Below are 27,087 nucleotides of genomic sequence, written 5' to 3'. Positions count from 1 at the left end.
TACAGTGTTGTGAAAGTGCTCAGGGCATTGCCAGGTTCTCCCAAAGGGGGCAAGGGCAGGGCTGCCCCAGGCCAGGGTAGGCCAGGGCGCCTGCTCTGATGTTCATGGGAGCTGTCAAGGGGAGAACTGGTGGGCATGGGCAGGGAGAGGCAATAAGATTAGCCGATGTCCTGCCTGGGAGTCAGGGAGGCCCTGGGCTGGAGGTCGGGGAGGGAAGAGGAGGCCCCTTAACTAGCTGCCGGTGGGGCCACAGCCTCACCTCTCCTCTCCTTGAGATACTCAGGATCCACCAGGACCACGCCATCTGGAGGAAGGACAGAGAGTGAGCAGACCTTCCCAACCTGACTCTCAAACTCCTGGGGCCCAAACACCAAGCCAAACCCAAACCAAACCATCTATCTGTCCAAAAGCATCACGAGAAAGGGGAAGGTCAGCACCCAGGAGATGACACCGCCTTGCCCCACCACCTCCCCCAGTTTGGCCTTACCGACCCAGCTGGTGACTTTGGGGAGGTTACTTAACTTCTCTGTTTCTTCATCTGTTAGTAAAAATAATAACATGGATCCAAAACCCCTACAATCAGGTAGACTTTGGAATTTAGAAGTTTTGAAATGTAGAAAGGCCATATGGTACATCTTCCACATAACCTGTACCACCCTCTGCAGGATCGGGGCCACACCCCAGGATGAGACCCATTAACGCCTCTGCGGGAAAATGCGAACATTCTCACCAAGAGGCCAAATAAGGCAGAATGAGCCTCCTTTGGGTTCAGCTCAGGTTTTGCTACTAAATGAATTCCGAGTCACACTGAGGACAATTTTAGGCTTTCAGACCCTTTTGGATTTGGGATTTGCAGATCAGGGGTTGTGACCCTGTAGTACCTCCCTCACAGGCCCTGTGAGGACTCAATGAGTTAATGGGTGTAAAGCCTTAGACAGTGCCTGGACGTGCAACACCACGGAGGACGTCCCAAGGCCTGGCCTTGGGAGTGCGGAGTCCAGTCGGACACAAAGGACCCAGAACCTAAGAGGCTAGAAACTGACTCAGGGCTCACCTCCTTGCTGACATCACCGTCTAACCCACTGCCACCCCCACTCCACACTGCCCCCCACAGCCAACCCCTCAGGGAATCTGAGAGGCCATGTCTGGAGGTGAGTGCCCAGGGGACACCTGGTCCATCTCAGTCCTGGGCAGGTCCAGGGGACAGCTGGTCAGGGGAGTGCCCACCTGTCACCAGAGCCTGCCATGCATCATCCCTCCTTTTACTGTAGGTGTTTCCACTGTGCCAGACACCAGGGCTCTGTGGAATATCAGTGGGGGTGCCCCAGAGAGCCCTCTCCCAACCAGGGGTATCAGGCAGGGCTCCCCAGGGGAGGGAAGCTGAAGCCAGGTCTTAAAGGGCAAGTACAGGTCACCAATTAGATGACCAAGGGGCAGCGCTAGGCAGCAGTGGGAGAAGCAAGGCTCTGAGGCTTGGGGGAGCAGATCCCAGAGGCCAGTGGAGGAAGGAGGGCCAGGCCAGACCTTAAATGTCCAGTCTGTGAGGCCAGGGGGCTTGGACTTGCCCCTGAGTTTGAAGCGGAACCATGGGGCATAGTTAAGCATTGAGAAGATATAATCTACTCAGTGTCGTGATGGAAACGTATTTCTCACTGTGAGTCATTTGATTAACTCCGGACAGTGCCCCAGAGCTCTCTGGGATCCACAGGGCCCAGCACGAAGCAGGTGCTCGGTAAACCCTCGCTGTACAGCTCTCAGGGTGCCTGCGTGAGGCTGGGGAGCCGGCTCCCTCCTGCTCCTGCCCCTCCCCCAGCCTCTGTGCCACCTCTGCCATCCTTAATAGGTTCGGACCACCCTGGCCTCAGACAGCCCACTGGAAACTGCACCACAAAGTAGACCACAGGCGAACCCCGGGATGCTTGCTCACCACCTCCAAGGGGACAGCTCGGGGAGGATACGCAAATGGCAGAAGGGACACTGAGCTCAGAGAACAGCAAGCAGTGTCCCAGACAGGGCAGGGGAGGAAGAGTGGGGTCATCCTGCTCTGGGGCAGGAAGGGAGGGGCCTGGCGGGGCGCTGGCCTCTCTGCAGCCTCCCGGCTGCTCATGCCCCACCCACCCCACAGGGACTGCAGGGACTCCCCAGGTCTCCTGCCCCAGCGTTGCAAAGGTCTTCCTCCCAGCGAGCTGAAACCCGCCACTGTGCTCTCTCTGCTCACGCCGGGGTTCTGGAGCCACACATCACTCCTGCCCTCCTGGGCCAGCCCCAGTGGTGTGACGGCAGGGGCCACTTTTCCCGTGATTCTTCCCAAGTGACCCATCCTGACTCCTTCACCTGGACTGGCCTCATGCAGTTTCCAGTGCCCATCCTCCCAACCTGTCACCTTCTTTGTCCATGTCCCTCTTTAAAAGATCATTTGACCTCTCTGGGTCTCACTGTCCCCACACGTAAAATAGGGGTGATGCTGGGCCTCTCTCCCCCAACAGCTGTGGGAAGAGGCAGTGGATTGAGGCTCTTCTAGTGGAGCTCTGGTTCTTAGACTCCTAACCAAGGGAGGCTATGTCCCCCAGGGGCCACAATCTGAAAACATTTCTGATTGTCATATTGGGCGGGGGGTGCTCCTGGGGTCTAACGGACAGAGGCCAAGGATGCTGTTAAACATCCTACAATGCACAGGACAGCCCCCACCAACAAAGGACTATCCAACCCAAAGTGTCACGAGAGCTGAGGCTGAGAACCCTGAGCTAGAATAAGACCTTGGCAGGTGCCTCAGCCACAGCCCAGCCTTTGGCAAGAGCCCCACGTCAGTGAGGACAGCCTCCGTTTCACAAGTCCTAAGGTTTTCCTTCCACCCCCCACCCTTTGCCAAGAGGCAGCAGGACAAAGGTTCTGTGGAGCCAGGATTCCCAGATTTGAATCCAGGCTCCTCGGCCTACTAGCTTTGTGACCTGGAGCAAGTTACTTAGGCTCTCTGGGCCTCCTTTGTCTCATCTGCAAAGCAGAGATAATAATAGTAGCGGTGCCTGGTACCTAATCAGCCTTACAGGAAGTGGTGGCTGCTGTCGTCATCGTCGTCGTCGTCGTCATCCTCCTTATTCACACCAGGACACCTTCCCCGCTGCTCACCTCCCTCCTTCCCACAGTCCCCTCTCACAGACCCTCAGGTGAAGGGGAGAACAGCTGCTCGGGAAGCGTTTGCTGACCGAAGCAGGAAGACACTCATGCCCCATTCTTGGCACCAGGCTCCTCTGGAGACCTGACGACCGTTCCTGGGAGCTTCAACACCCCCTTCTCTGGATCAGGCCTGGCCAGCCCGCCTCCCCGCTGGCCTTCCTCCCTGGCCTCAGGGACTCACCCACAGGGTCCACGAGGTCGATGTGGTCCACAAAGTCCCGCTTTCCCAGATAGACGGTGAGCTGGGGAGGAGAGGCACGGGGGACATTAGCAGCTGGGGGCCTGGAGGACACATCCCTGAAAAGGTGCAGGCCCCTGGCCTGGAGGACACCCTGGGAGCTGTCCCTGAACTCCTGGACCCATCCCCAACCCTCATCGAAATCGTAACAGGACTTGGACCCGAGCCCCAGCCTTAATACTAAGAATAACAAACCCTGCACAATTTTGAAAGCACCTGTTCATCCCAAACCCCTATGAAGAAGTTGTTATTGTTCCCATTTTACAGATGAGGACACTGAGGCCTGGAGAGAGCACACCACTGAGGGTGGAGCAGCAGCAGGAAGGCCTGGGTGCATCTCCAGGAGAAACCCAGAGCAGGGCCAGAGGCGCCAAGGGTCATGGTGCTCTGGGCACGGAGCTCTGTCTCTCTGATGCTCCTCGTCCCTGTGCAGGCTGGCAGGGACCCACTCAGAACAGGAGCTGTTTTCTGAGGCAGTGAGGAACTGGGAGCCAGCGCCCCACTCAATAGCCAGTATTCAGGGAAGAACCCTGAGCCAGAATCCAGTGTCGCCCAAGATGCTTCCTGCTCCTCCACAATTCCTAAATCTGGATGATCTCCCTCCCTCATAGTCCTCAATCCACCCCCTCCTCTCCTTCCCCACAGCCACTCTCGCCTGGACTGCACACCAGCACCCCACGGTCTGCTGTCTGCAGCCTCACGCCCTCCCTGCCTTTCTCCCCTCCTTAGCCACACTGGTCATCCTAAAATGCAAATCTAATGATGCTGCTCTGGTCTGAAAACCCTTTAATGGTTCCTCAGTGCCCAGAGGTAAGATGACAAATGGGTTTCATTCCAAATGCCGACGCTGATCAATTGGTAGGGGCTGCCTGGGGCTCCGGGCTGAGAAGGAATCTAGGATGGGTCCTGGCTCAGCAGGAAAGCATGAACTGTGATTGGTGATGTCTGCTGTGGGTGCAGAAGGGAGACGTGGGAGCACACGTGGTGCTATGTGCCAGCCCAGGCCAGGAGTCCAAGCTCCTATGCCTGGACACGAGATGCCACAGGACCCAGCCCTGCAACCTCCTCCCTCAGCCCCCACCCCCTCTGCCTCCCTCTTGGCACTCAGATGCAACTGCTGCCATTCCCCCACACTCCCTGTGATTTATGTTCATGCCTAGAATGCCCCTTTCACCCTGCCTTGCCTGGAAATGCATCCCTCCTAGGGGAAGCCATCCCTGACCACCCAGGCTGGGTCCCGCAGCCCTGGGCCTCCGTTTATCTCACACCTGCCCCTTTACGTTGAAATGACCCAGTTCTGCATCTGCCTCGCCCTCAGCTGTGAGCGGCACGGGCCGTGCCTTATTCATCTCAGTACACCGCATCGCAGTCACCAGCAGCTCCGCCCGGACCTGACATGGAATGATGTCAGTAATATCTATTTGCTAAGCTGAAAGGAAGCAGGATGGAGCCTGGGGCCTGTGGAAAGAAAGCAAGCAGCACAGGCCCTGGGAGCTGCCCTGGATAACCAGGTGCCGCCAGGCTTCACTAGAGCCTGCAGGGGTCTCTCCCACCAGGGAATTGGTCCCCTGAGGCCCCTGGCACGTACTCTAATTATAGTCCTCACACTGAAGTCTCTGCATGACAGGCCACATCTCCCCACACCAGAGCAGGGGCTCCCTAAAGTCCAGGGGAGTCGTACCACCCCCCTCAGACATAAAGTTTCCTGAGAGGGCCCCTCCCCTGTGGTCAAGAGCTGGGTCTCCCTGCAGATGGGGCTGTGCAGGGTCCTGCAAGGTCAGGAGAGACGCCCAAGAAAGGACAAGAGTCTGGGGTCAAGGAGGAGCTGGGGTGCGGCTGCTAGAAACTCACCTTTCCATTGGGGCTCGCCTTCTTGAACACCCTGCAGAGAGAAAAATGGAGGCTGGGTTAGCACATCCCGCCCAGGGGAAGGCTCGGGCAGGGCACCCCTCGGCAGGACCGAGGACAAGGGCCCAGAGTGACTTTCAGGCGCCGTCCAAGTGTTGAGAGCAGCAACAGCACCGGCATAATCAGATCTCAGCATCTCCAGCGCTGCCCCGACCCAAGCTACACTGCCGCCCTTACAGCTGTCCCGGGCTCCGGCCACGGTCCCTCAGTGCGCTGTTCCCACCGCAGGTGCAGGGATGTGTCAGGATGTCAGTCAGACTGTGCCACTCAAAGTCCTCCCGGCTCATGCAGAGGAATGCAGAGGAAAAGCCTGGGGTGCCCGTAGCCCGTAAGGTCTGCGCAGTCGCCCTGCCTCCTTTCCCTCCCGCACCCCCTCCCACTATTCTCCCTCACTCCTCCAGCCACGGGGCCGCCTGCCCTTCCTCCAACACACCAGGGCGGTTCCTGCCTCAGCGGCCTTGCTGGAGCAGTCCCCCCCCACCCCGGCACAGATCTGCTCGCCAGCCCCCGACCCGTGTGCCCACACCCACCCCCATGTGTGCCCTCACTCTAGTTTTCCTTTTTCCACAGCACTCCCACTGTCTAACCTACTACTTAAGGGACTTGCTGGCCACAGTGACGCCTGTCCACTCTGCTAGTGTGTCCGCTCTGGGGTTGGGGATCCTTGTCTCTTGCATTCACTGCTGTGTCTTAAGCCCTAGCAGGTGCACCTAGTAGACGTTTGGCAAATATGTGTCAATGAATGGCAGGGACAAGCATTCCCCAAACATCAGTTGAGTGAGTGAACGAATGAATGAGTGAAGGAATCAATGGAGAAACTGAGGCTCAGGAAAGGGCAGGGATTGCCCACGGCCACAGCAGAGCACTGGACACCGGGTCAGGCAGAGGTGCGGTCCCCACTCCCACAAAGGGCTCCCCGCCTTCCGGGGCACACTGCCGTCTCCTCCAGCTCCCCTGCCGTCTCCCCCAGCTGGGAGCCTGAGACCCCCTCAGCTATCCCCCATCATCTAGCCCCCGAATCACTCAGAGAAGTGTTGGGAGGGAGAGAAGAAAAGTGACAGACAGACACAGAGACCCAGAGGATAAGAGAAGGTGTTAGAGGAGGGAGGGGAGGGAGAGGACAGAGATGCAGGCCCCGGAGGTGTGACAACAAAAGATGGAATGAGAGATGAAAAGACAAATGAACAAAAAACAGAGAGGGCGAGAGTGATGGAGCAGATGCAGAGCGATGGAGCAGGCTCACACGCAGCTGAGAGGAAAGCACGCAGCCCAAATCCTTCCTGGGAGCAGGAGGTCCAGCAGGCATCCAGGGCAAGGCACGGGGAGGCCCACAGCATCACGGAGACAGTCGCTCCTCCAAGAAGGGGAGTCGGTGGTGGCTCTGTGCTGTCTCCATGGCCCCTCACCTATCCCCTTACTTCTGGGGCCCAATGGACCACTGATGGGTCTGAGCTTGGCTGGCAAAGAAGGGCCTGGCACTTCCCTCCCCCACCTCCCCTAGCAGTTCTGGGCTTTTCTCCTCCTCATAAATATTTATCAGTATTTGCAGTGTGAAGATGCCACAGTCGACTAGGGTGTAATCATTGCTAAAGTGAGAAAAAATACAGATCACACGGTTTGCACCAGCAGCTCTCTAGCTGGGGCTGGCCCTGCAGAGGAGACCAGAGAAGTGGCACAGACCACGGGGACCCTGCCCGCCTCCAGAAGTCTCAGTCTACCCCTCAAGAGCCCCGGGTCTAAGGAAGAGAGGGCACAAATGCCTGAGGCCACAAATAACTGAGTCAGGGAAAACCATTCCAGTGACCCCTGAGAGGGACACAGGAGGGGGCAGGGCCAGGCTGGGAGGAGTGAGAATAAAGGAGGGAGGGTGAGGGGTGAGAAGGAACTAGCGTTTGCTGAGTGCCTAACTAATGACGTCTCATAACAGCCTGTGAAATGGGCATTATAACCCCTACTTTATAGATACCTAACTTGAGCTTCAGAGAGATATAATAATTTGCCCAGGAACACACAGCAAGCAGAGGCTAAGTCAGGATTCAGATCCAATTATCTCTGCCTGCCTCTAGAGGCCGAGTGCTTTATATCAGATCCTGCTGCTTTCCCAAAGCAGGTGTTTTTATCAACATCTGGAATAACAGAAAAGAGGGGAAATGAGGACAAGAGAGGGGAGGGGAAGAGGAAGAAATGAAACGGCGAGTAAGGGGTGAGAAGGAGAGGAGGGTGATGGGGCAGGAAGCGTGGCCAGCAGTGGGGAGTGTCCTGTCGCTAACTCGGCCAGCCCCCGGGCTACCTCCTCAGGAAGCTGGGACGCTGAAGGTTTCCTCCCACAACAACAGCAGCTGCCCGTGTACTGAGAGCATGTTCCGCCCTAGTCATGTCCCTAAGTGTTTTTCCCAGAACACTGCTGATCCTTCGAAGCCCCATTCCAGAGATGAGGAAATTGAGGCTCGGAGAAGCAAACTGTGGCTGCCTGACTCCAGAGCCCACGTCCTTCCCACTCTGTCGCACAGCCAAGCCCTCCCTAAAGAAACTCCACTGGCTTCCTGACCTCAACACTGTCAGAAAAAAGGCCCTGGGGGGCAGGGGGTGCTTCCAGTTCACGGGGCCCCCTACACGTGCAGCACCGCACAGACGGCTTCTGCCTGTCCACTAGGAAGAGCAAGCACAAACACGCAAGACTGTGGTCAAAGCCAACATCCAGATTGTGGGATGGCTGGGTTTGGTTCACCCCAGAGTCCCGTCTATGCCCACCAGCCTGATCCTCAGAGACCAAGGTGGGTCCCATAAGGGAAAGACCGGTGGTGTTCCAGCTGATTACGGTTCAACAGAGACAAGGAACAGAAACCAACCGGGGGTAGCTCAAGAAAAGGAGGAGTGGGTACAACAAGGAGGCAAAAATCTCACGGGAAGGACTCGCAGGCAGGACGCACGGGGGCTGGAGCCAGGAACGGGGAAGCCATCAGCCTCTCAGGTGGTTGCTCTCTCTCGCCACTTCTCCCTCTGGGGCCAAGCATCTTCCCGGCTGCACTGCTCTCTGTGCAGCTGCTCCATGGTCTCTGAGGACCAACTTCTTCTGCTTACTCAGGGCTTTTCTGCTGCTCCATCATTTTGGCTTGCATGTGGCTCTCACTCCGACCTTGTTTCTACTCTGCCTCCCGCTCAGCTCCCCACTGTTAACTGGCTGAATGGCCCAATTCCAAATCCCAGGAGAGGAATTTGATTGGTCAGCTTTGGTCAGGTGTCCCACACCTGGGCCAATTAGCTGCGCCTAGCGTGTGTCATGGGGTTCATGAGGCATGAGAGGGTCTGTAGAGCAGTCTTTTTCAAACCAGGGGTCACAACCCATTAGCTGATAATGAAGTCAACTTCAAGAATTGCCACTGGCACTTGGTTGTTGTATTAAGTGCAATAGAATAGAAGATAAAAACATGAGGTGCAGACAGCAAGGGTATAGTAAATATTACTATATTTACCAATACTCCATTCCCCTCTAGGGCTCGGCGTAAGGGTGGATCAAATTTCTCCAGTCCTATGAAGTTAGACACACCCATGTAGCTTGCTCTGGTCAATAAAATATGAGTAGAGTGCCACATGTCACTTCCAGGCAGAGGCATTTAAGGGCTGGTCCATGATTTCCCTATGCCCTTTGTGTTAGTTTTCTATGGAGGCTATAACAAAGGATCACAAACTTAGTGGCCTAAAGCAGCATAAACTTATTATCTTGCAGTTCCGTAGTTCAGAAGTTCAAAATGCACCTCACCAGGTTAAAATCAAGGTGCTGGCAGGGCTACACTCCTGTCTGGAGGCTCTGGGGCAAATCTGTTTCCGCGCCTTTTCCAGCTTCTAGAGGCCACCCACATTCCGTGTCTCACGGCCTCTCCCTCTGTCTTCAAAGCCAGCAACAGCAGGTTGAGTTCTTATCACATTGCATCACTCCGACCTCCTCTTCTGCCTCTCTCTTCCACTGTTAAGGAGCCCTACGGATATTCAGCTCCCTACTGTAAGATCAACGGATTAGCAACTTTGATTCCATCTGCAACTGTAACTCCCTTTTGCCATGTAATACAACATATTCAAAGTTTCCAAGGATTAGGATGTAGACGTCTTTGGGGGGGCCATTCTTCTGCCCTCCACACCCTCTTTCCTCTGCCACTGACACCAGCAAAGATCTGGATGGGGAAGCCTCCACCGACCTAAATCCCAGGGCTCTCCTGCTAGATGACAGCCACGGAGCGTGAGAGAGAAAGAAAGCTCGTGAGCCACCAAGATTTGGCAGTTGTTAGTTCCTGTAGCAGACCAGCTTCTCCTGCCTGATACAGTTAAGTATTACTTAGTGAAACTTTCATTTCAGATGAAGTGAGTTACAATGTAAAATGAGTGAGAAGCTGCAAACTTTTAAGTCTTTAAAACCCACCATTCTAGAGAAACATGCCTGAAACAAACATGCTCTATCAGTGTCTGTGCAGCATGTTGGATCCTGTTTTCTGATTCCATTCCATCAGTGGGGTGCTGCCAGGTGGGCAGGCAAGTCAGCTCTCTATGAACCAGAATGTTGGCTTCTCCAGTGAGCCCTCCCACCTGCAGCATGGGCTACCTGTTGGTCAACTGTGATGTTAATATTTTGCTGCTCTTCTGTGAGCCACCAGTCAGTCCTCCCAGTATCCATCTGTGCCTGTAGAGAGAGGTCTGCACCATGAGGGACCCAGAACAAAGTACCTTCCAAGACAGATTACCCAACAATCAAGAGGTTCTAATTCTGTATAGTACAGCCAAACAATGGAATATTACATAGCATTGAAATTATGCTTGCATCTTTTATAACACAGAGAAATACCTATGATAGAATATTAAGCAGAATAACTCAGGAATCAAAAAAGTATATTTGAGGGGGCCAGCCCAGTGGCATAGTGGTTAAGTTCGTGTGCTCCACTTTGGTGGAGCCCAGGGTTTGTGGGTTTGGGTCCCAGGCATGGACCTACACATCTTTCATCAAGCCATGCTGTGGCAGCATCCCACATACAAAATAGAGGAAGACTGGCATGGATGTTAGCTCAGGGACAATCTTCCTCAAGCAAAAAGAGGAAGATTGGCAATAGATATTAGCTCAGGGCCAATCTTCCTCACCAAGGGAAAAAAAAATGAAAAAGGAAAAAAGGTATATTTGACATGGACTCAACTTTACTCAATATATACTCAAAAGAAAGAATGAGAAGACTTAAGGTTAAGATGGCAATGCTCCTCAAATTGATCTACAGATTGAATGAAATTCCCATCAAAATCCCAGCTGAATTTTTGCAGAAATTGACAGGCTGAGGCCATAATTCATATGGAAACACAAAGGACCCAGAATAGCCAAAACAATCTTTAAAAAAAATAGAACAAAGTTGGAGGACTCAGACTTTCTGAATTCAAAACTTACTACAAAGAAACAGTAATAAGACTGGCATGTGATACTGGCATAAAGACAGACATATAGACCAATGGAACAGAAGTGAGAGTCCAGAAATAAGCTAATATATTTATGGTCAATTGATTTTTTGACAAGGGAGCCAAGACAAGTCAATGGGGATAAAACTGTCTTTTCAACAAATGATGCTTGGATAACTGCATACCCACATGCAAAAGAATGAAGCTGGACACCCTACCTCACACCATACACAAAAATTACCTCAAAATGGATGAAAGATCTAAATGTAAGAGCTACAACTATAAAACTCTTAGAAGAAAATCTAAGTATAAATTGACATGACCTTGGATAAGGCAATGGTTTCTTAGATATGACACCAAAAGCAGAAGCAACTAAAGAAAAAAGTAGATAAATTAGACTTCATCAAAATTAAAAACTTTGGAGCTTCAAAGGTCTCTATAAAGAAACTGAAAAAAACAACCCATGGAATGGAGAAAATATTTTCAAATCCTGTATCTGATAAGGGTCTAGTATCCAGGATATATAAAGACTCTATTATGATTCAACAATAAACAGGTAAATAATTCAATTAAAAATGGGCAATGGATTTGAATAGACATTTCTCCAAGGAAGATATACAAGTGGCCAATAAGCATAAGAAAAAATGTTCAACATCATTAGTCACTGGGGAAATGCAAAATAAAGCCACAATGAGATACTTCACACCCACTGGGATGGCTATAATCAAAAAAACCAATGACAAGTGTTGCCGAGGATGTGGAGAAACAGGAACTCTCATAGACTGCCCGTGGGAATGGAAAGCAGTGCAGTCACTCTGGGAAACAGTTTGACAGTTCCTCCAAAACACAGAGTTCACGTATGACCCAGCAATTCCATTCCCAGGTGTATATAGAGAACTGAAAACGACATCCACACAAAAACTTTACAGGACTGTCTATGGCAGCATTACTCATAACAGTCATAAAAAGTGAAAAAAACCAAATGTCCATCAACTGACGAATGTTTTTTCAAATGTGGCATATACACACAATGGAATATCATTCAGCTGTAAAAAGGGATGAAGTACTGACTCGTGCTACGACATGGATGAACCTTGAAAACATTATGCGAAGTCAAAGAAGCCAGACACAAAAGACCATACGTTGTTTGATTCCATTTATGTGAAACGTCCAGAACAGGCAAATCCACAGAGACAGAAAGTCACTCAGTGGTCATCGGGGCCTGGTGGGAGGTGGAAATAGGAAGTGATTGATGATGGGTAGGGGGTTCTTTTTTGGGTGATGAAAACATTCTGGAATTAGGTAGTGGTGATGGTTATACAACCGTGTGAATAGGCTAAAAACCACTGAATTTTACACTAAAACTGTGAACATTATGGTATGTAAATTATATCTCAATTTTTAAAAATAAACTAAAAACAAACCAAAAAAAATGAAGGAATGAAGTGCGCCCAAATGTTAACAGGGGTTGAGGGAGACTCCGTCCACCCACCCACTCACTTCTTTAGAGCTCTTATTTTTCCACGTTGTACAATGAGCACAAATTACTTTATAAAGATGTCAGGGCTTCCCTAACAAGACATAGGAAAAGAGGGTCTGGAAAAAATATTGTAAGTGAAGCATAGAAAATATAGATCCTATGACTCTGGATCCTTTGACATTAGAGTCTCTGGGTGTGCGATTTACAATCCGGAGCCCACGGCTCTGAGATTCCCCAGATCCCTCCCCAGGCCTGCCGTGTCAGCTGCTAGAGCTGCTGTGCTGCGTCTTCTGCTCAGCTATCTCCTCCTCCAGGGAGCCCTCCCTGACTCCCCCTAAATCTGGATTAGATGCCCTCCAACTCCCACACCCAGCGTGTCCCCAGTCACAGCATTTAGCGCACTTTGTGATCGCCTGTTTACTCAACCTCTGCTTCACTTATGTAACTTAAATGAGAGTGGAGATGTTGTTTGTGTTCTGGACACCGGATCCCTGGGCAAAGCCTGGTGCCTGGGCCATAGCAGGTGCTCAATAAATAAATACAGGTGGAATGTGGTTGAATGACACCCTGAGAGACAATTAGTCAAGAGTGAGGATGGATGAAGTTTAAAAACATGGTGGTGACGATCCCTTTCTCTGGGAGAGTGGACTCCAGGGACTTCTTCCAGACAGACTTCTCTTTGGCTGTCAGGATCCACGGGCAATGGGCTGGAAAATACTTCAGAGGGACAGGGTCCCAGGCACCATCAGGTCGAGCCAGGAAGACAACTGATACACCCAAAGCTCAGCTCTGACCAACGACCCTCCCATCCATCCTTCCCTCACCCACTATACAGTCTCAGCCCCACCACCGCCAGGCTCTGGGGGCGCTAAGATGAACTCATGGTCCCTGCTGACCAAAGACCGTGGTACAGCTGCGTTAGAGAAACCCACCCAGCACAAGGCCGCCGTGCATTGAGCTCTCCCTTCGAGCCAGGTGCCCAGTGCTTCACACACATTCTATTCCATCTAAATATTCCCATTCTTCAGAGGAGGAACCTGAGACTCAGAGACCCTGAATAACTTACCCAAAGTCACAAAGCCAGTATCAGAAAACTCACAGGAGAGAAACTCCACGAATGGACCACCTATGGGAAATCATTTAGACAAAACACGTCATACCCAACAACAGAAAACTCATGCCAGAGACAGTATCCATGACAGCGGAGTCACTACCAGTGAACTGAGAGAGCGCTGGTAACCATTACTTCGTGTGCATCAGAAAATTCACATTACAAAAAAATGCTGTGAATACAGTGAAGGTGGGAAGTTCTTCAGATGTCAATCTCAGTCACATCAGAAAACTCATCCAGGAGAGGAACCAGGTGCCAGTCACTGCTCTAAGTGTGTCATAAATATCAACTCATTTGCTCCTCCGACAACATAAACAGAGGTACTAGTATCACCCCCACTTTACGGATGAGGATACCGAAGCACAGAGAGTCTAAGTAATTTGCCCAAGGTCACACAGCTAGCAAGGGGCAGAGCTAGACTCTGGAGCCCAGGCAGTGTGGCTCCAGAGATCACACTTCTAACTACTCACAATTCTACCTTATAGGTGGGATTGTGTGGTTCCGTCTGGGGAGTCAGGAAAGGCTTCAAGGGAAGAGGTAGCGATAGGGGATCTTGAAGAACACACTGAGACACAGAAAAGGTGACAGCACTGTAGATGGAGGCCTGGAGAAGGCAACTGAGTCCACTGGGTGCTTGGGAAATAGTGGGCAGCCTGGGGTGGCTGGAGTGTGTCCCGAGTGCCTGGGAGGAGCACCAGGGAACAGAGGCACCAGAGAAGGGTCCGCTCACTGCCCCAACAGTCATCGAGCACCTCCACGTGAAGACCTGGGCCGGGTCTGAAGGGTCTTGGAGCCCAGGCTGGGGAAGTCAGACTGGATCCAGAAGACAATGGGAGCCATGCACTCTTAGAGGGAAGGACAATGACTGGCCAGGGCTGTATTTTGGACACAGAGACGCCCGTAACCCTGTAATTTTCCCCCACCCCTGCCCTGACAGCAGTCATGGCTCAGCTGGGCAGGGTGGGGACCAGACAAGGGGGCAGTCACTCTCGGCACAGCCGCCCTACATTCTGACCCACTTTCCTGGGCGTGAGAACAGCCATCAGGGAGCAGGGAGGCGTGAGGAGCAGGTGGCGGTGGCAGCAAAGAGGTTTCTAGGGCCCTTGTCACACTGCCGGGTAGCAGAGTTATTTGTGTCCAGGCTTGTCTGCGCTGCCAGAACTGCACAGTGCTGCCTGTGTCAGATGCCGCCTGCCTGTTTACCCAGCATCAGCGCACCTGCCTCTCAGGTCAGCTCGGGAGCATGGAGGAGGCAGGAAGACAGGAAGCGCCACCCCCATTTCACAGATCTGGGGAGCCTGAGGGGTCACAGTGCAGCCTGCTTTACTTCCAGAGGGAGAAATCACAGGCCAGGGGAGAGAAGAGTCTTGCCCAGGGCCGGGAAACACAGGCCCAGAGACACACGCTCGTGTGCCCAGCGTCGGCCGGGGAGGAGAGCCCCAGGCTTCTGGTGCCCCTGTCGCATCCCTGCTCAAGACCCCGCGTGGCTCCCTTGGGCCTCTGCAAGGCTCGCTGGGCACGGGGTGGTGTCCAGCAGGCCTGAGGGGCCGGGGTGGTGGATGAGGGGTCTGGTTTCTAGGCAGACAGCAATTCCTCCAGCCTCCTGCCAGGAGTTCACGTGTTCACTTTTCTGGCCAGCATCCATGTTTGTGAAGATTTCCGAGGCGGGGGACGGGAGGGGGTGGACAAGACGGGACACACAGAGTGAGGAAGAAGGGGAGACACCAGGTGGCCATGGACAGAGGGGAGAGTTTCTTAAAGGCGCATGGCCCATTTTCTGGTAACCCATGAAACTGGAGATCTGAAAATCAAATAATTTTGATTTTAAAATGAAATAAAAATTTCACCCAGCAGGCTGGCAGCTGGCTTCCAAAGAGCCCACAGACCACAGCTGAACACTCCCCAGCCTTCCCGGGGGTCAGGAGGCGGGAAGGGAAGGGTGCCAGCAGAGGAAGCAGTGCACACACTGAAAACAAGAGTCCTGTGTGACCTCGGGAGAGTTTCATATCCTCTCTGAGCCATACTCTCCCCCCTCTGGAAAATGGGGGTGATATCTACCCCCTAGGGAAATGTATACATAAAGCCTTGGCACCCAGCAGGGAATGATAAAGGGGAGCTGACACCGTTGGTACTATAATTATTATTTTTATTACCATCATTCCCCTGGCCAACACTCTGCCCTCCCCTCAGTGCCCAGGGGGAGATCTTGCCAAATGTCCCTCAGGTGAGAAGGCCTTTGGGGTGGGATGAGATGGTTATGTTACCCGAGCTGGAGACACGGAAGATTTTTTAGTTGTCTATCTCCTTCCCAGTCTTGGATGGAAAATAACAGTTTATGATATTCTCTTCCCAGTTTACACCCTCACATTCCAGAAATCTCCAGGGACATGCCCGGCTATTCCCTCCTTCTGTACTAGTCTTTCCATCAGTTCTCCCAACTGCAATCCTTCCCATCCTTTCCAGTGTCACTTCCTCCTGGAAGCCCTCCCTGACTGCTTCAGCTTAAAGTGCCCCGACCCTCTGATCTCCGGTGGGGCTTCTCTGCCTCCTCTTCCCTCCTTCCTTCCCTTCTTTCCTCTCTCCATCCATCTTTCCTACTTCTCTCCTTTCTTTTCTTGCCTTTATGTCTGCAATCTCTGGGTCTGGCACTGTTCTTACTTCCAGGAGAAACAGGCCCTTGTGCCTGTTCCCAGGACACCTACACTCTGGAGCAGGAGACAGATGCTCCATGAATAAACAACGCCCCCCACCCCAAGCACAGCGGGAGGGCAGAATGAGACAACGTACGATGTGTCCAGCGTGTCCACACAGGGCCTGCACATCTCTACTCACGGCCATGAAACTGACACCTGACAAACCAGAGAGCAGGAACCACGTCTTCCTTCCCTCATTCATTTTCCTGGGTACACAGTTGGTGCTTAATACACATTTTCAATGAATGAATAAACGAGAGCCAAACTCTTAGCTCAAACTGGGGAAAAACAGGGCCCGGGCCAAGTGCTGGTGAATCAGAGGCGGGCAGCCTGGCCACCAGGATGAGACAGGGCGTGTGCGGCCTCAGCAGGAGCCTGTTACACACAGGGCGGCCCCAGACACACAGCAGTCCGTGACTGTCCCAGCAGGAAGCCTTTATTTAAAGTTTTATTTGTTTGGGGTGGTTTTGTTTGTTTGTTTTTGCCAATTTGAACATACAAACGTTTAGGGAAATGGAATAACATATCACATTAAAATGAGATATTAATTCAGAAACATTACTTTTTTCCCCATCTCATATTTCATGAAACATCAGAACAGATCAGTTTGGTGGCACATCTCCAACTCAGTGTCAACCACTCTGGGCGTCAGGCAGGGGCTGAGAGCCCTCTGTGGTCAGGGGCTCTGTCTGCACTGAAACCTAGGGCCTAAGGCAGCTCTTTCCTGAGAAAGAATTTTGGGGAGAAGAAGCCATTCCTTATACGTAGCCAGAGGCGGTGCCCATGACGTGCTGGCGCTAGCTCATACAGGCTTATGAGAGCCGACTGTCACATCTGTAGGAATTTTGTGAGCTGGCTGTTAAACACAGCCATTGCCAATGGCTGTCTACTGGGGGTGACTTTATGCCCCAGGGGACACTGGCAACATCTGGGGACATTTTGGGTGGTCACAACTCAAGCGAGGGATGCTACTGGCGTCTAGAGGGTAAAGGTCAGGCATGCCACCTGCATAATGACAGGTCAGCCCCTCCGCACCCCGCCCCCAGTAAAGATTCTTGAGCCCAAATGTTCACAGTGCTGATGGTGAGAAATCCTGACATAAACTGATATTTAAATAAATTATATTAAGAACAAAGGGAATACATACTCAAAAACAATCACTTAGTATTGTCTCACTAAATTTCACTATAATGCTCTTGAGGGTATTTATGTCTCCTAGATGTGGAAGGTGGGAATGCTATATGATGGCATCCTACTGTGCATCTCTTCCCAACTCCGTGTTCAATGACATCACGTCAGTAGTGTGAAACCCGTGGCTGGAGAATTTACACGACAGAAATTAGCAAATGCGACAACCCCACTCCCTTATTCTCGGGGCAGCCACTTGTTACCAGTGCTCCATCGGGTGTAACCCGAAGTAGAGAAGGGAAGTTCACGAGGCTGGTGGATGCTTCCAAGTTTCCAGCCCAGGCAGATGGCTAGCACCAGCCGACGGTATGCAGTATGGAACAAGGATCTGAATGTGGCCACAAACTCTATGCACCATGCACACCATACGCACGATACACATGTGCACACACACACACACACCACTCACACATACCTACAGAGACCACACACAGAAACACACCACACACCACACACAGCACACACACATTGTGCACACTTGCCACATACATCTACACCACACACACACCATATATGCTTCACACGTCACACCATGTGTACACCACACACACAGATATAAGCACACCCCACATACACACCTGCATCACACCCCCCAACACACAGCTCACATACAACCCCACACACACACCATACACACAGAACATAAACACGCAGGAAAGCACCCTCTAGCCTGCAGAGGACTAACTTCAATAATGAGAACAGTAAAAGAATACCAGCCTGGCTGACCACATTCTCAGATGTCAGCACCTTTACCTTTCTCCCTCCCCATCCTCTGCGGCCCACCCTTCCCCACATACCCCCACACTCAGCCTGTTAAGGTGAAGGTCTTGACACCCTCCAGGAGCACCATCCAGTGACCCCATCTCAGTGCCCATTCCTCTTGGCCACTGTGGCCCTGGCCAAGTGGTCCCCCATCCCTCCTCTGTGCGCAGCTCTCTGCTGGCCGTAGCCTCCAGGGTCTGGCCTCCACCCTTCCCAGAGCCCATGACAAGCAGCTCCCTGGGTGACTCCACCTGCCTGGCCACTTGGCTGCAGCCAGATGCTAGAAAGTCCAAACCCCCATCTCCAGCCAGACTCTCTCTGACCTCACACCTACCAGCCCTGGGACGTCTCTACTCGATGTCCCCAGACAAGTCCCAAACAGACTTCCTGTCTGCCCACACCTGTTCCTGGCCTATGCTCTCTGTCCTTGCCCACCCAGAGGTTGGCACACAGGAAGTGCTCAGAGCCCATCCCATGGATGAAGGAATAAATTCTGTAAATCCTAGAAAGAGAGGAAAAAGCAAACTTCCTTCCAAGGCAGATAGGAAGTCTTACCCCATCTTACAGATGACAGCCTTGAGTTTTGGTGAAGTTAAGGGACCGGTGCAGGAGCAGCAGCTGCGGCAGGGGGCTGCGTGGGGTGGAGGGAGGCCGTGTGAGACCCAGAGCAGCTGCCAGCCCAGGGCAGGCCCTGCAGGCTTGGCTCTCCCCAGCCCCAAGTGAGGGGTTAGTTACAAAGAAAAGGAAAAGGCGTTCCTGATACGTGTCCTGTTTCCTCTTCTCCTCTGGGCTGCTCAGGCCTTGGAGAGCGGATGTCTCTGGGCTGGCAACATTCGACCTGTGCACAGACAGGCGGAGGCTGAGGGTCTCCTGTGGCCCTTTGCATCCCAGCAGGCTGGCCTGGACAGAGAAGCAAAATCTGCCACCCAAAAATGTCTCTTTGGCACCGGGAAGTTTTGGTTTTTACCTCTCCCTCAACTGCCTAAAAGCATTCAGATAAAAGCCTGATTAGGAAGAAGAGCTATCACCAGAGGTGTCTACAGAGAATATGAGCCAGGTGTGGTAGACTGGGGGACTCAGCCAGGCCTGTTTGAGGAAAGACTCTGTCCCACCATTTCTGGACATTCCCATTGTTTACCAAACATTTACTCTCTCCAATCTTCCTGTGAACTGCCCTCCTTCCCTTTGAAATCCCAGACCCATGCCCCCTTCTGCTTAGCTCGGGATGGCATATAAACCTCAACTGCCTGACTGTCGGGGAACCTCACATCTTTGGGGTTCCCATACACATGAAATTAAATTTGATTTTCCCCTCTTACTCTGTCTTGCATCAATTTGATTCTTAGATCAGACAGAAGAACTTAGAAGGGTCTTGCCCGACACCTGCATGGAGACAGGGGCTCCCTGGAGTGACCCCTCAGGTTTCCCTTCCCTTCCCTTTCTGGCCTGCACCATTATCCCCAGTGGATGCCCATCACAGCCAGGCGGCTCCTGTACCGCCGAGTGCCCCACAAAGGCACCTCCGCTGGGAAGCCTTCCATGTCACCCTTACACACTTCGGGGTCCCCCTATAGTCCCGCTGCTTCCCCTCCTCCCTGCCCCACAGTCGCCAAGCCCATTCCTCTGCCCAGGTTTCTGTGGCTATTGCCTATAGACCTGGGCTCCCCCTGAATCAGGCAGGTAGCAAGAGGCAGGGGGGAAGGAGGCCAAGGCAGACGCCATCAAATGGGGCTTCTCGAGTGAGAGGACAAGGTGAGCCTCCCCCATCAGACAGGGGGCCGTCCTGAGGGCAGACAGCGGATCTCTTCCAGCAGATAAGGATTTCCCTGAGGAAAATGACCGTGACTCCTCCATCATGGGAGGCTCCCGCAGGACAAAGGTCAGGCCTCCTTCCTCAGACAAGGAGCTGCCAGAGGACAAGAAGGCTATGTCCCCTCCATCAGATAGGGAGTCCCAGGGAACAGGAGCCATGTTCCCCCCATCAGACAGGAGTCTTTCTCCTGGAGGACAGGACCATGCCTCCTCCATCAGACTAGGATCTCCCAGAGGTCATGCTCTCCATCTGCTGCCCCGACACCAGTCCCCAGAACAGACTTCAGCTCAGTCTAAGACACAGAGAAGGGCCTCCCCAGAGGGCAGAACTGGGGGGAGTCTAGACCAATCGTCCCTTGCACGGGGTCCCAGGCCCACTTCCCATTCATGCCATCAACTGAACTGAAGATGCCCTGCCACACTTAAGATAGCCAGTGGCCATCTGCCCCAGCCAGGAAGGGGCAACTGGGAGATCCCTGACAAGAGGATGCCCAAGACAGGCGGCACACTCAGCTCTGGCCTGATGTGACAAATGTGTGGGCTGCATGCGTCTCTGCTCCCGGCTCTGCCCCCAACTGGGCAAACCTCTTCCCCCTATAGCCACGTGGACCCCCACTCTGCCACATCTCCAGACTCTGCTGACGTGGCAGGAGGCGGCAGCAGGGAGGAGAAACAGCGGGGCCCTTTGCGGGGCCCTCCTTGAGGACACCACTGGCCTTCCCCATTGCCGTCGCTGAGCCTGGCCCAAGCCCCCCCCCGCCCCCCGCCCCCCCCCCCAGCCCGATCCTCTCCTCTATGTGCACCAGCTCCAGGGAGCTGCTATTAGTTAGCATCGATCCACAAAGTGCTTTGCGACACATTTTACGAGCTCAGCCTCACCCGGGGCCCTGGGGGACAGAGCAAGAGGCAGAAACTGAGTGGGAGCCCAGGGCACCGGGCAGAGCAAGGGAGCAGCTGAGTCCCAAGACCAAGGCCCAGACAAGCCCAGGGCCAGCACCCAGTAAATGTTAGCCGAATGCGTGTTCGCTGAAAAGCAACCTGACTGGATTTGGTAACTTAATCTGGGTGTATTTTCTCATTAAGAAATAATAATAATAATTAGCGGTAAACTGATGCTTCTTAAGTGTGTAATACAAGCCAGGCCCTATACTAAACACTATATTAACTCATTTAATCCTCACAAGAACCCTATACGGTAGTTACTCTTATTATCCCCACTCTACATACGAGGAAACTTAGACACAGAGAGGTTAGGTAACTTGCACAAAGTCACAGAGCAGAAAATAAGAAACGTAAACAGCTCAAACCATCTGCTTGAGAAATTACGAAGTAAAAATATAATAACCATCACCCTAAATTTTAAAAGAATCAGATACTTTTGAAACATACAATTTATCCTAAGTGTGTTCCAAACCAAAGACATTCATTATGGGACAGCCTGTGGTATAGTTAGGATGTCAGAGGCCCTATCAGAAAGAAGTCTTACAAATGTGAAACGTGTTTATCCGTCATCTCAAAAAATAGTTATGCTTCTTCTGAAACTGTTAACTGAATAGTTTTATTAAAATTTAGAAAACCAAAAAAACCCCACAATAACAATTATTTCAAGATTTGTCATTTATTTGTCCTGTTCTAGGTACTTTACATATTTATCATGCTGAATCTTGAGGACAACTTGGGGGGCATTATTTCCTTGAGAGGACTTCACTGCACCTCCAGGCTGAGGGCTCCTTGGTGTTTGCACCCCTGCCAGGTGTTTGGGGGTGTCTGCCCCCCAGGATGGGAGCTGGTCCAGGGCAGGGACTGTGTTTGGCACAGAGAAGGCGCGTGAGAAAGGAGCCGCGGGCTTGGGATGAGGCAGGCCGTGGCTGTCTGCAGTGTTAAACGCGGCCCCTCATTAGAGCTCTATAGGCGGGGTCAACCCTGTGGCCGGCTGGTTAAGTTCGCACACTCTGCTTGGGCGGCCCAGGGTTTCGCCAGTTCGGATCCTGGGAGCGGACATGGCACCGCTCATCAAGCCATGTGGAGGCAGCGTCCCACGTGCCACAACTAGAGGGACCCATAACTAAGAATATACAACTGTGTGCCGGGGGGCTTTGGGAAGAAAAAGGAAAAATAAAATATTTTAAAAAGGAACTCTATAGGCGGTGAAGATACTACCCACCACCACCACTGCCATAATGATAGACTCGCCAGGTGGCCTGGGGCAGGTCCCTGTCCAGCGTGGCTCCAGCTGGTTCACGGGCTCTCAGTGGGGGTCACGTTACCTCCTAGGGGCCTGGGCAGCTGAGAGGAGATAATGGGTCTGAGGAGTTCCTGGGAGGCCAGAGTGCTGAGCAGAGACAGGCCTGTTATTAGGACAAGGCTGAATTATCAAGCATCTTTAAGAAATGCATTTCCATTACTTCCAAGAACACAGGCTTGCAGATGAGGTGGACAGAGCGAAGCCAGCATGGAGCAGCTGTCCTCAGTGAGGCAGTGAGAGGGAGCAGCCTGCTGGGGCATCTCCAAACCACACCCTGGGACTCAGTAATAAACACGCCCACACCCGCCCCACACCCTCCACCTGCTCCTCACACCAGTTCCCTTCCTCCGTCCTGGGGGAGGGGAGCAGGCAAGGGAAGAAGCCTGCCAGGAGGAACAGTGCTGGCCCCTTCCTTAGCCACCAACCTGTCTGGAGTGACAACTTCAGAACCAGCTCCACCTGCCACAACCTAGATGCTCAGGCCATCTTTCTCTGAACCCCAGGGAGGCCACGCACACGGTGATGGACGTGGAAAAGATGTCTGCCAAGCCTGGCACATAACCCAAGTGCCATATATGGTAGGATTAGGGCACTGAGAGGCACCAGAAGTGCCAAGATGAACGAGGCTCTCCAGGGCCCTCCCTTTGTGGGGCTTAAATGCTAGCAGGGAAAAAGATTTTTTTAATTTTTAATTTTATTTTTTTTGTAGGAAGATTAGCCCTGAGCTAACTACTGCCAATCCTCCTCTTTCTGCTGAGGAAGACTGGCCCTGAGCTAACATCCATGCCTATCTTCCTCTACTTTATATGTGGGACGCCTGCAACAGCATGGCTTTTGCCAAGCGGTGCCATGTCCGCACCGGGATCCGAACCAGCGAACCCCAGGCTGCCGAGAAGTGAAATGTGCGAACTTCACCGCTGCGCCACCGGGCCAGCCCAGAAAGAGATTTAAATAATCACACAGAAGAAAACATAACCAGGAGGTGGGGGAGCTTTTGACCACCATCCGCATCTTCCAACATTTATCTGGCACTCCGTGTGTGTCTAGTTGGCCCTAGGGACTGGGACATGGGTCTCCTGGGGGCACTTGGAGTACACTGAATCGGCCTGTGGAACACAGTCCTTAAGGCCTAGACAGCCTCTCCTGAGACATGCTCTCCCTGCATTGGGCCAGGTTTCCCCCTCACCAGGAAACCTCATGACTGACCAACAAGGCCCCCTCGGCATCCTGATTATCAACAGGAGGTCCTGGGCAGCAGGCAGGAGCATTCACATGGTGGAAAGTAAAGGGCCCTTGCCCCTGGATGACTTGGCCACCTGCTATTAGTTGGGTTTCTGTGAGTCTGATTGAGCCAATCCTGGAGGCCTGCTCAATTCTTAGGGCTGGACCGCCACATGGGGGCCTTGCCCAGGCCAGAGCCCAGGAGGCCAGTCCCCAACGCCTTCACCATACTGTCTCTGTTACGTCACAACTACAGTGGCCTTGGGAAGCAGAGGGGACTGTGGTGAACGCACTGCCCACACACGGTAGGGGAGACAGCTGCACAACCCAATAACTATCCTGCAAAAGACCCCAGGAGAGAGGGTCATAAAGAGGGTGACAGTAATTCTGGGGAGAGAGTGGCTTGATTCCTCCCTGGACAGACAGGGGACTGCTGAGGAAGGTACAGAGAGCAGGTACCATCTGAGCTGGGACTGAAGGACAGTTAAGAGTTCTCCAGGTCCTCAAGGTGCCCAAGAGAGAACATTAAAGTGACGTGCGTATGAATGGAATTACCCATCCTTATACAGCAGAGTGTACATTTCAAAATCACTATCTCATTTGATTCTCTCAAATCCCATAATGCTGTTATTTCCTGACTCCTCCCTCCCCCTAAACACACACGCACATGCAAATAAGAAAAGTGAGGTCCAAGGAAGGCAGATGATGAGCCCAAGGGCAAATGGTGACTGATTTCTGGGCAGAGGAAAGGGGTGAGGTGTGCATGCTGGCCGAGATGGACCTCTTCTCATGAAGGGCGGGGGTACTGCTGTCAGGCAGCAATCCCTCATTTCCAGCCCCTGCTGGTCTGTGACACCCTCCTTCCATCCCCAACAGACAAACACACTCCTCCAGACCCTGGGGCATCTCAGAAGGGGTGCTGGCAGAGGGACAGAGCAGCGTGGCCAGGGCTGGGCCCAGGAGGTTGAGGAAGAGCTGGCCATTCTCTAAGGCCCAGCTTGAAGGCCCTGCCCCCCGACCCCAATGGTCCTGAGCACCGATAACTTCGACCTCTCCCCTATAAATCTCCTCTCCTGGCCTCTCCTCTCCCCTTCGCTCTCGCTCTGTCTCGGAGCAGCTGCCGCCAGCCTCTCCCTCTCCTCCCTCCACCCCTCGCCCTCCCCGGGGAGCTGTGAGCTCAGCCTTTCCCATCAGCCAAACCTGGGAATGATGGGAAATGTGCCTCAGGCCAGGAATGGAGAGGAGGCTTGCCCCAGAGAGGGAGCAGGAGAGGGGGGGCTTTTCCTCAGGGCGTCCTGGGGGCAGGGCTCAATTCTGCTGCTGCCTAGAGATCCCAGGCTGGGCTAAGGGCACAGTCTGCCTGTCCATACTACATGTTCTAAATAAGGTGAGATCTGCCCGCTGGAGCTGGAGGGGCCCTCTTTTAACAGATGGGGAGACAGAGGCTCAGAGAGAGGAGGGAAAGGAAGCGTATGCGGGGCTGACTGCCAGGTCCCAGGCACCGTTCGCATCTTTCACATTTCTTGTCTCACTGAACCCTCACAACTGCCCTGCATGGTATGTATGGTAGGCTGAATACTGGCCCCCTAAGATGCCCGCATCCTAATGCTTGGAAATGAATATGTGACCCTACAGGGTAAAAGAGACTTCATGGAGGTGATTTAGTTAAGGATCTGGAGGTGGGGAGATTATCATGATTTATCTGGGTGGATCCAGTGTAATCACAAAGGTCCTTATAAGAGGGAGCCAGGAGGGTCAGAGAGAGAAAGGGCAAGGTGGTGATGACAGAAGCATTGAGAGAGAGATTGGAAGAGGCTACACTCCTGGCTTTAAAATGGAGGATGGGGCCAGGAGCCATGGGATGCAGGCAGATTCCACAAGCTAGAAAAGGAAAAGGATGGCTTCTCCCCTACAGCCTCCAGAAGGAACACAGCCTTGCCAACCTATTTTAGGACTTCCGACCTCCAGAACTGTAAGTGAATAAATGTGCGTTGTTTCAGGCCACTAAATGTGTGGTAACTTGTCACAGGAGCAAGAGGAGGCTAATAAAGTAGGCATTCCCATTCCCATTTTGCAGATGAGGAAACTGAGGCTCTGAGAAGGGACATGACATCCTCAGGTCCTGCACGCTCCCCTCCACACCAGGCTGGCTTACTGGGAATCTCTTAAGATTCCCAGTACTGGGCTCTTAAGGCTGGGAGCTCCTCGGCCAGGGCTTCAAGGCTGGGGGAGCATCTGAGGAGGAGGTAGGGGTCTCCAGCTGCAAGGACGAGGGGAGGACAGAGAAGGGATCGGGAGAAGGTAAAGCTCTGCCTACAAGGGGATGAATTATGGCTGGGGCCTTTGGGAGCCTGTGACTGAGTCCCACCCTGCCCCAGATGGAGCGAGGAGGCCCATGACATAGAGGAGGGCCCTGGCTATACAGCTGCGCTTGGGGTGGGGGGGTGGGGCAAGTGTTTGCAGGGTTATCCGAGATTAGATGAAATGCCCCATTCTCTCTCTTCGATGCCGACAAAATCCCTGGGAGGAGGGCTCCTTATCCTTCTTCGTGCACTACTGGTGAGGAAAATGAGGTCCGGGGGAGAGTGACTGGCCCAAGCTCTCACGGCCAGTGAGAGATGCAGTCTGGGTGTTCATGACGAGAAGCACCACAGCCATGAACGGCTCCTGCACAAGCGAGTCTGACGCTGCGCGGTCACCGGCATCTTCTCAGCTATTCTAGATGCCTCCCTCCTCTGCCTCAAACCCCTTAACTGCTGTCACAAGCCCTTCAGGATCTGGCCCCTGCCCACACCTCCACCCTCCCCTCCCAGCACACTCTCCTGTCCCCCATACCCTCCAGCCACACTGACCTTGGTCAGTTCCCCAGAGCCACCAAACTCTTTCCCCGCTGTGTGATCTCCCACAGGGCTCAGCTTCCCCAGCCCAGGGCCACACGCATTCACGGTGGATGGACCAAGGGTCCTGGCCTTCCTGCTCCTCCCTGTGGGTAAGGGAGAGGGAGCAGGGCCAGGGGTCAGCCCCAGAGGGCCAGAGGCCTGGGAGGTTGGAGCTGAGAGGCCCCGAGTAAGCTGGTCATCTTGTACGCAGTAAAGGCAACAGCAGCCTGGCTGTGGGACAGGGTGTGGTGGCAGAACTCCCTGGGGGGACAGACCCTCCAGAAACACAGACCCCAGGACACTGGAGCCGAGGGGGCCTCAGAGAACTTTCAGTTTCCACTCCTTAGGGCACACATGGTGACAGTGAGGCCAGGAGAAGGACAGGACTTGCCCCGGACCCACAGTGTCACTGTGGGGCTCAGTCTGGGGAAGTGGTTAAGGCTGTGAGGTCTGCCACTCACTAGCTGGGTGACCGTGGGCAAGGACTAAATCTCTCTGGTCCTTACCTCTGAAATGGGAACAGTAATAGTGCCTTTCCTGGTGAATTTATGGGAGCACCTGGTGCCGTGAAGCCGGCGACAAACGAAAGCCAGCCTCACCACCGAGAGAGCAGGGCCTGGACTCGGGACGCCGCATTCGGGGGGCTCATCTCCTCTCCGTGATATAGCTGGTGGGCTTAATTTAATCCCCAGAACGGACCCGGAGGGGGAGGACACCCAGAGAGCTGGGCACTCAGCATCTCCAAAGCCACTGCTTCTGGGCCCCCAAAGCTGGTTCATCTTTAATCTCAGCTTATTGTGTCTAGGAAAGGGTTTATCAGCCTCATTCTCCTTACAGTGAAAGAAAGGACTCCCCCAAGCGAGGAGGCCTGGACTCGAAGCACTCCTGATCAAAACCTGGCTCCCCCGACTTCCACCCTGACGGAGGGAAAGAGGAATCCGCGAGGACC

At 53.1% G+C, this 27,087-nt stretch overlaps 1 protein-coding gene across 10 annotated transcripts in view; it reads right to left on the bottom strand.

Moving 5' to 3' along the window:
- The window catches only part of ARRB1 (arrestin beta 1), a 76,770-nt gene that overhangs the window by 22,044 nt on the left and 27,639 nt on the right, over window positions 1-27,087 (bottom strand). For 5 of the 10 annotated variants that reach the window (XM_044751915.2, XM_070490687.1, XM_014855864.3 and 2 more), the window contains exons 2-4: window positions 5,264-5,294; window positions 3,356-3,416; window positions 260-304 (exon numbers count right to left, since the gene is read on the bottom strand). In XM_044751915.2, the coding sequence (XP_044607850.1) occupies window positions 260-304; window positions 3,356-3,416; window positions 5,264-5,294 (137 nt within the window). Of the gene's footprint in view, window positions 1-259; window positions 305-3,355; window positions 3,417-5,263; window positions 5,295-8,224; window positions 8,513-18,536; window positions 18,728-27,087 lie in introns of those variants that run through there. The other 5 variants (XM_014855865.3, XM_014855866.3, XM_070490688.1 and 2 more) reach the window with 5 other exon arrangements.

This window comes from Equus asinus, chromosome 20 (assembly GCF_041296235.1).
Source record: "Equus asinus isolate D_3611 breed Donkey chromosome 20, EquAss-T2T_v2, whole genome shotgun sequence".
NCBI lineage: Eukaryota > Metazoa > Chordata > Mammalia > Perissodactyla > Equidae > Equus > Equus asinus.
This window is presented reverse-complemented; position numbering and strand designations above follow the sequence as displayed.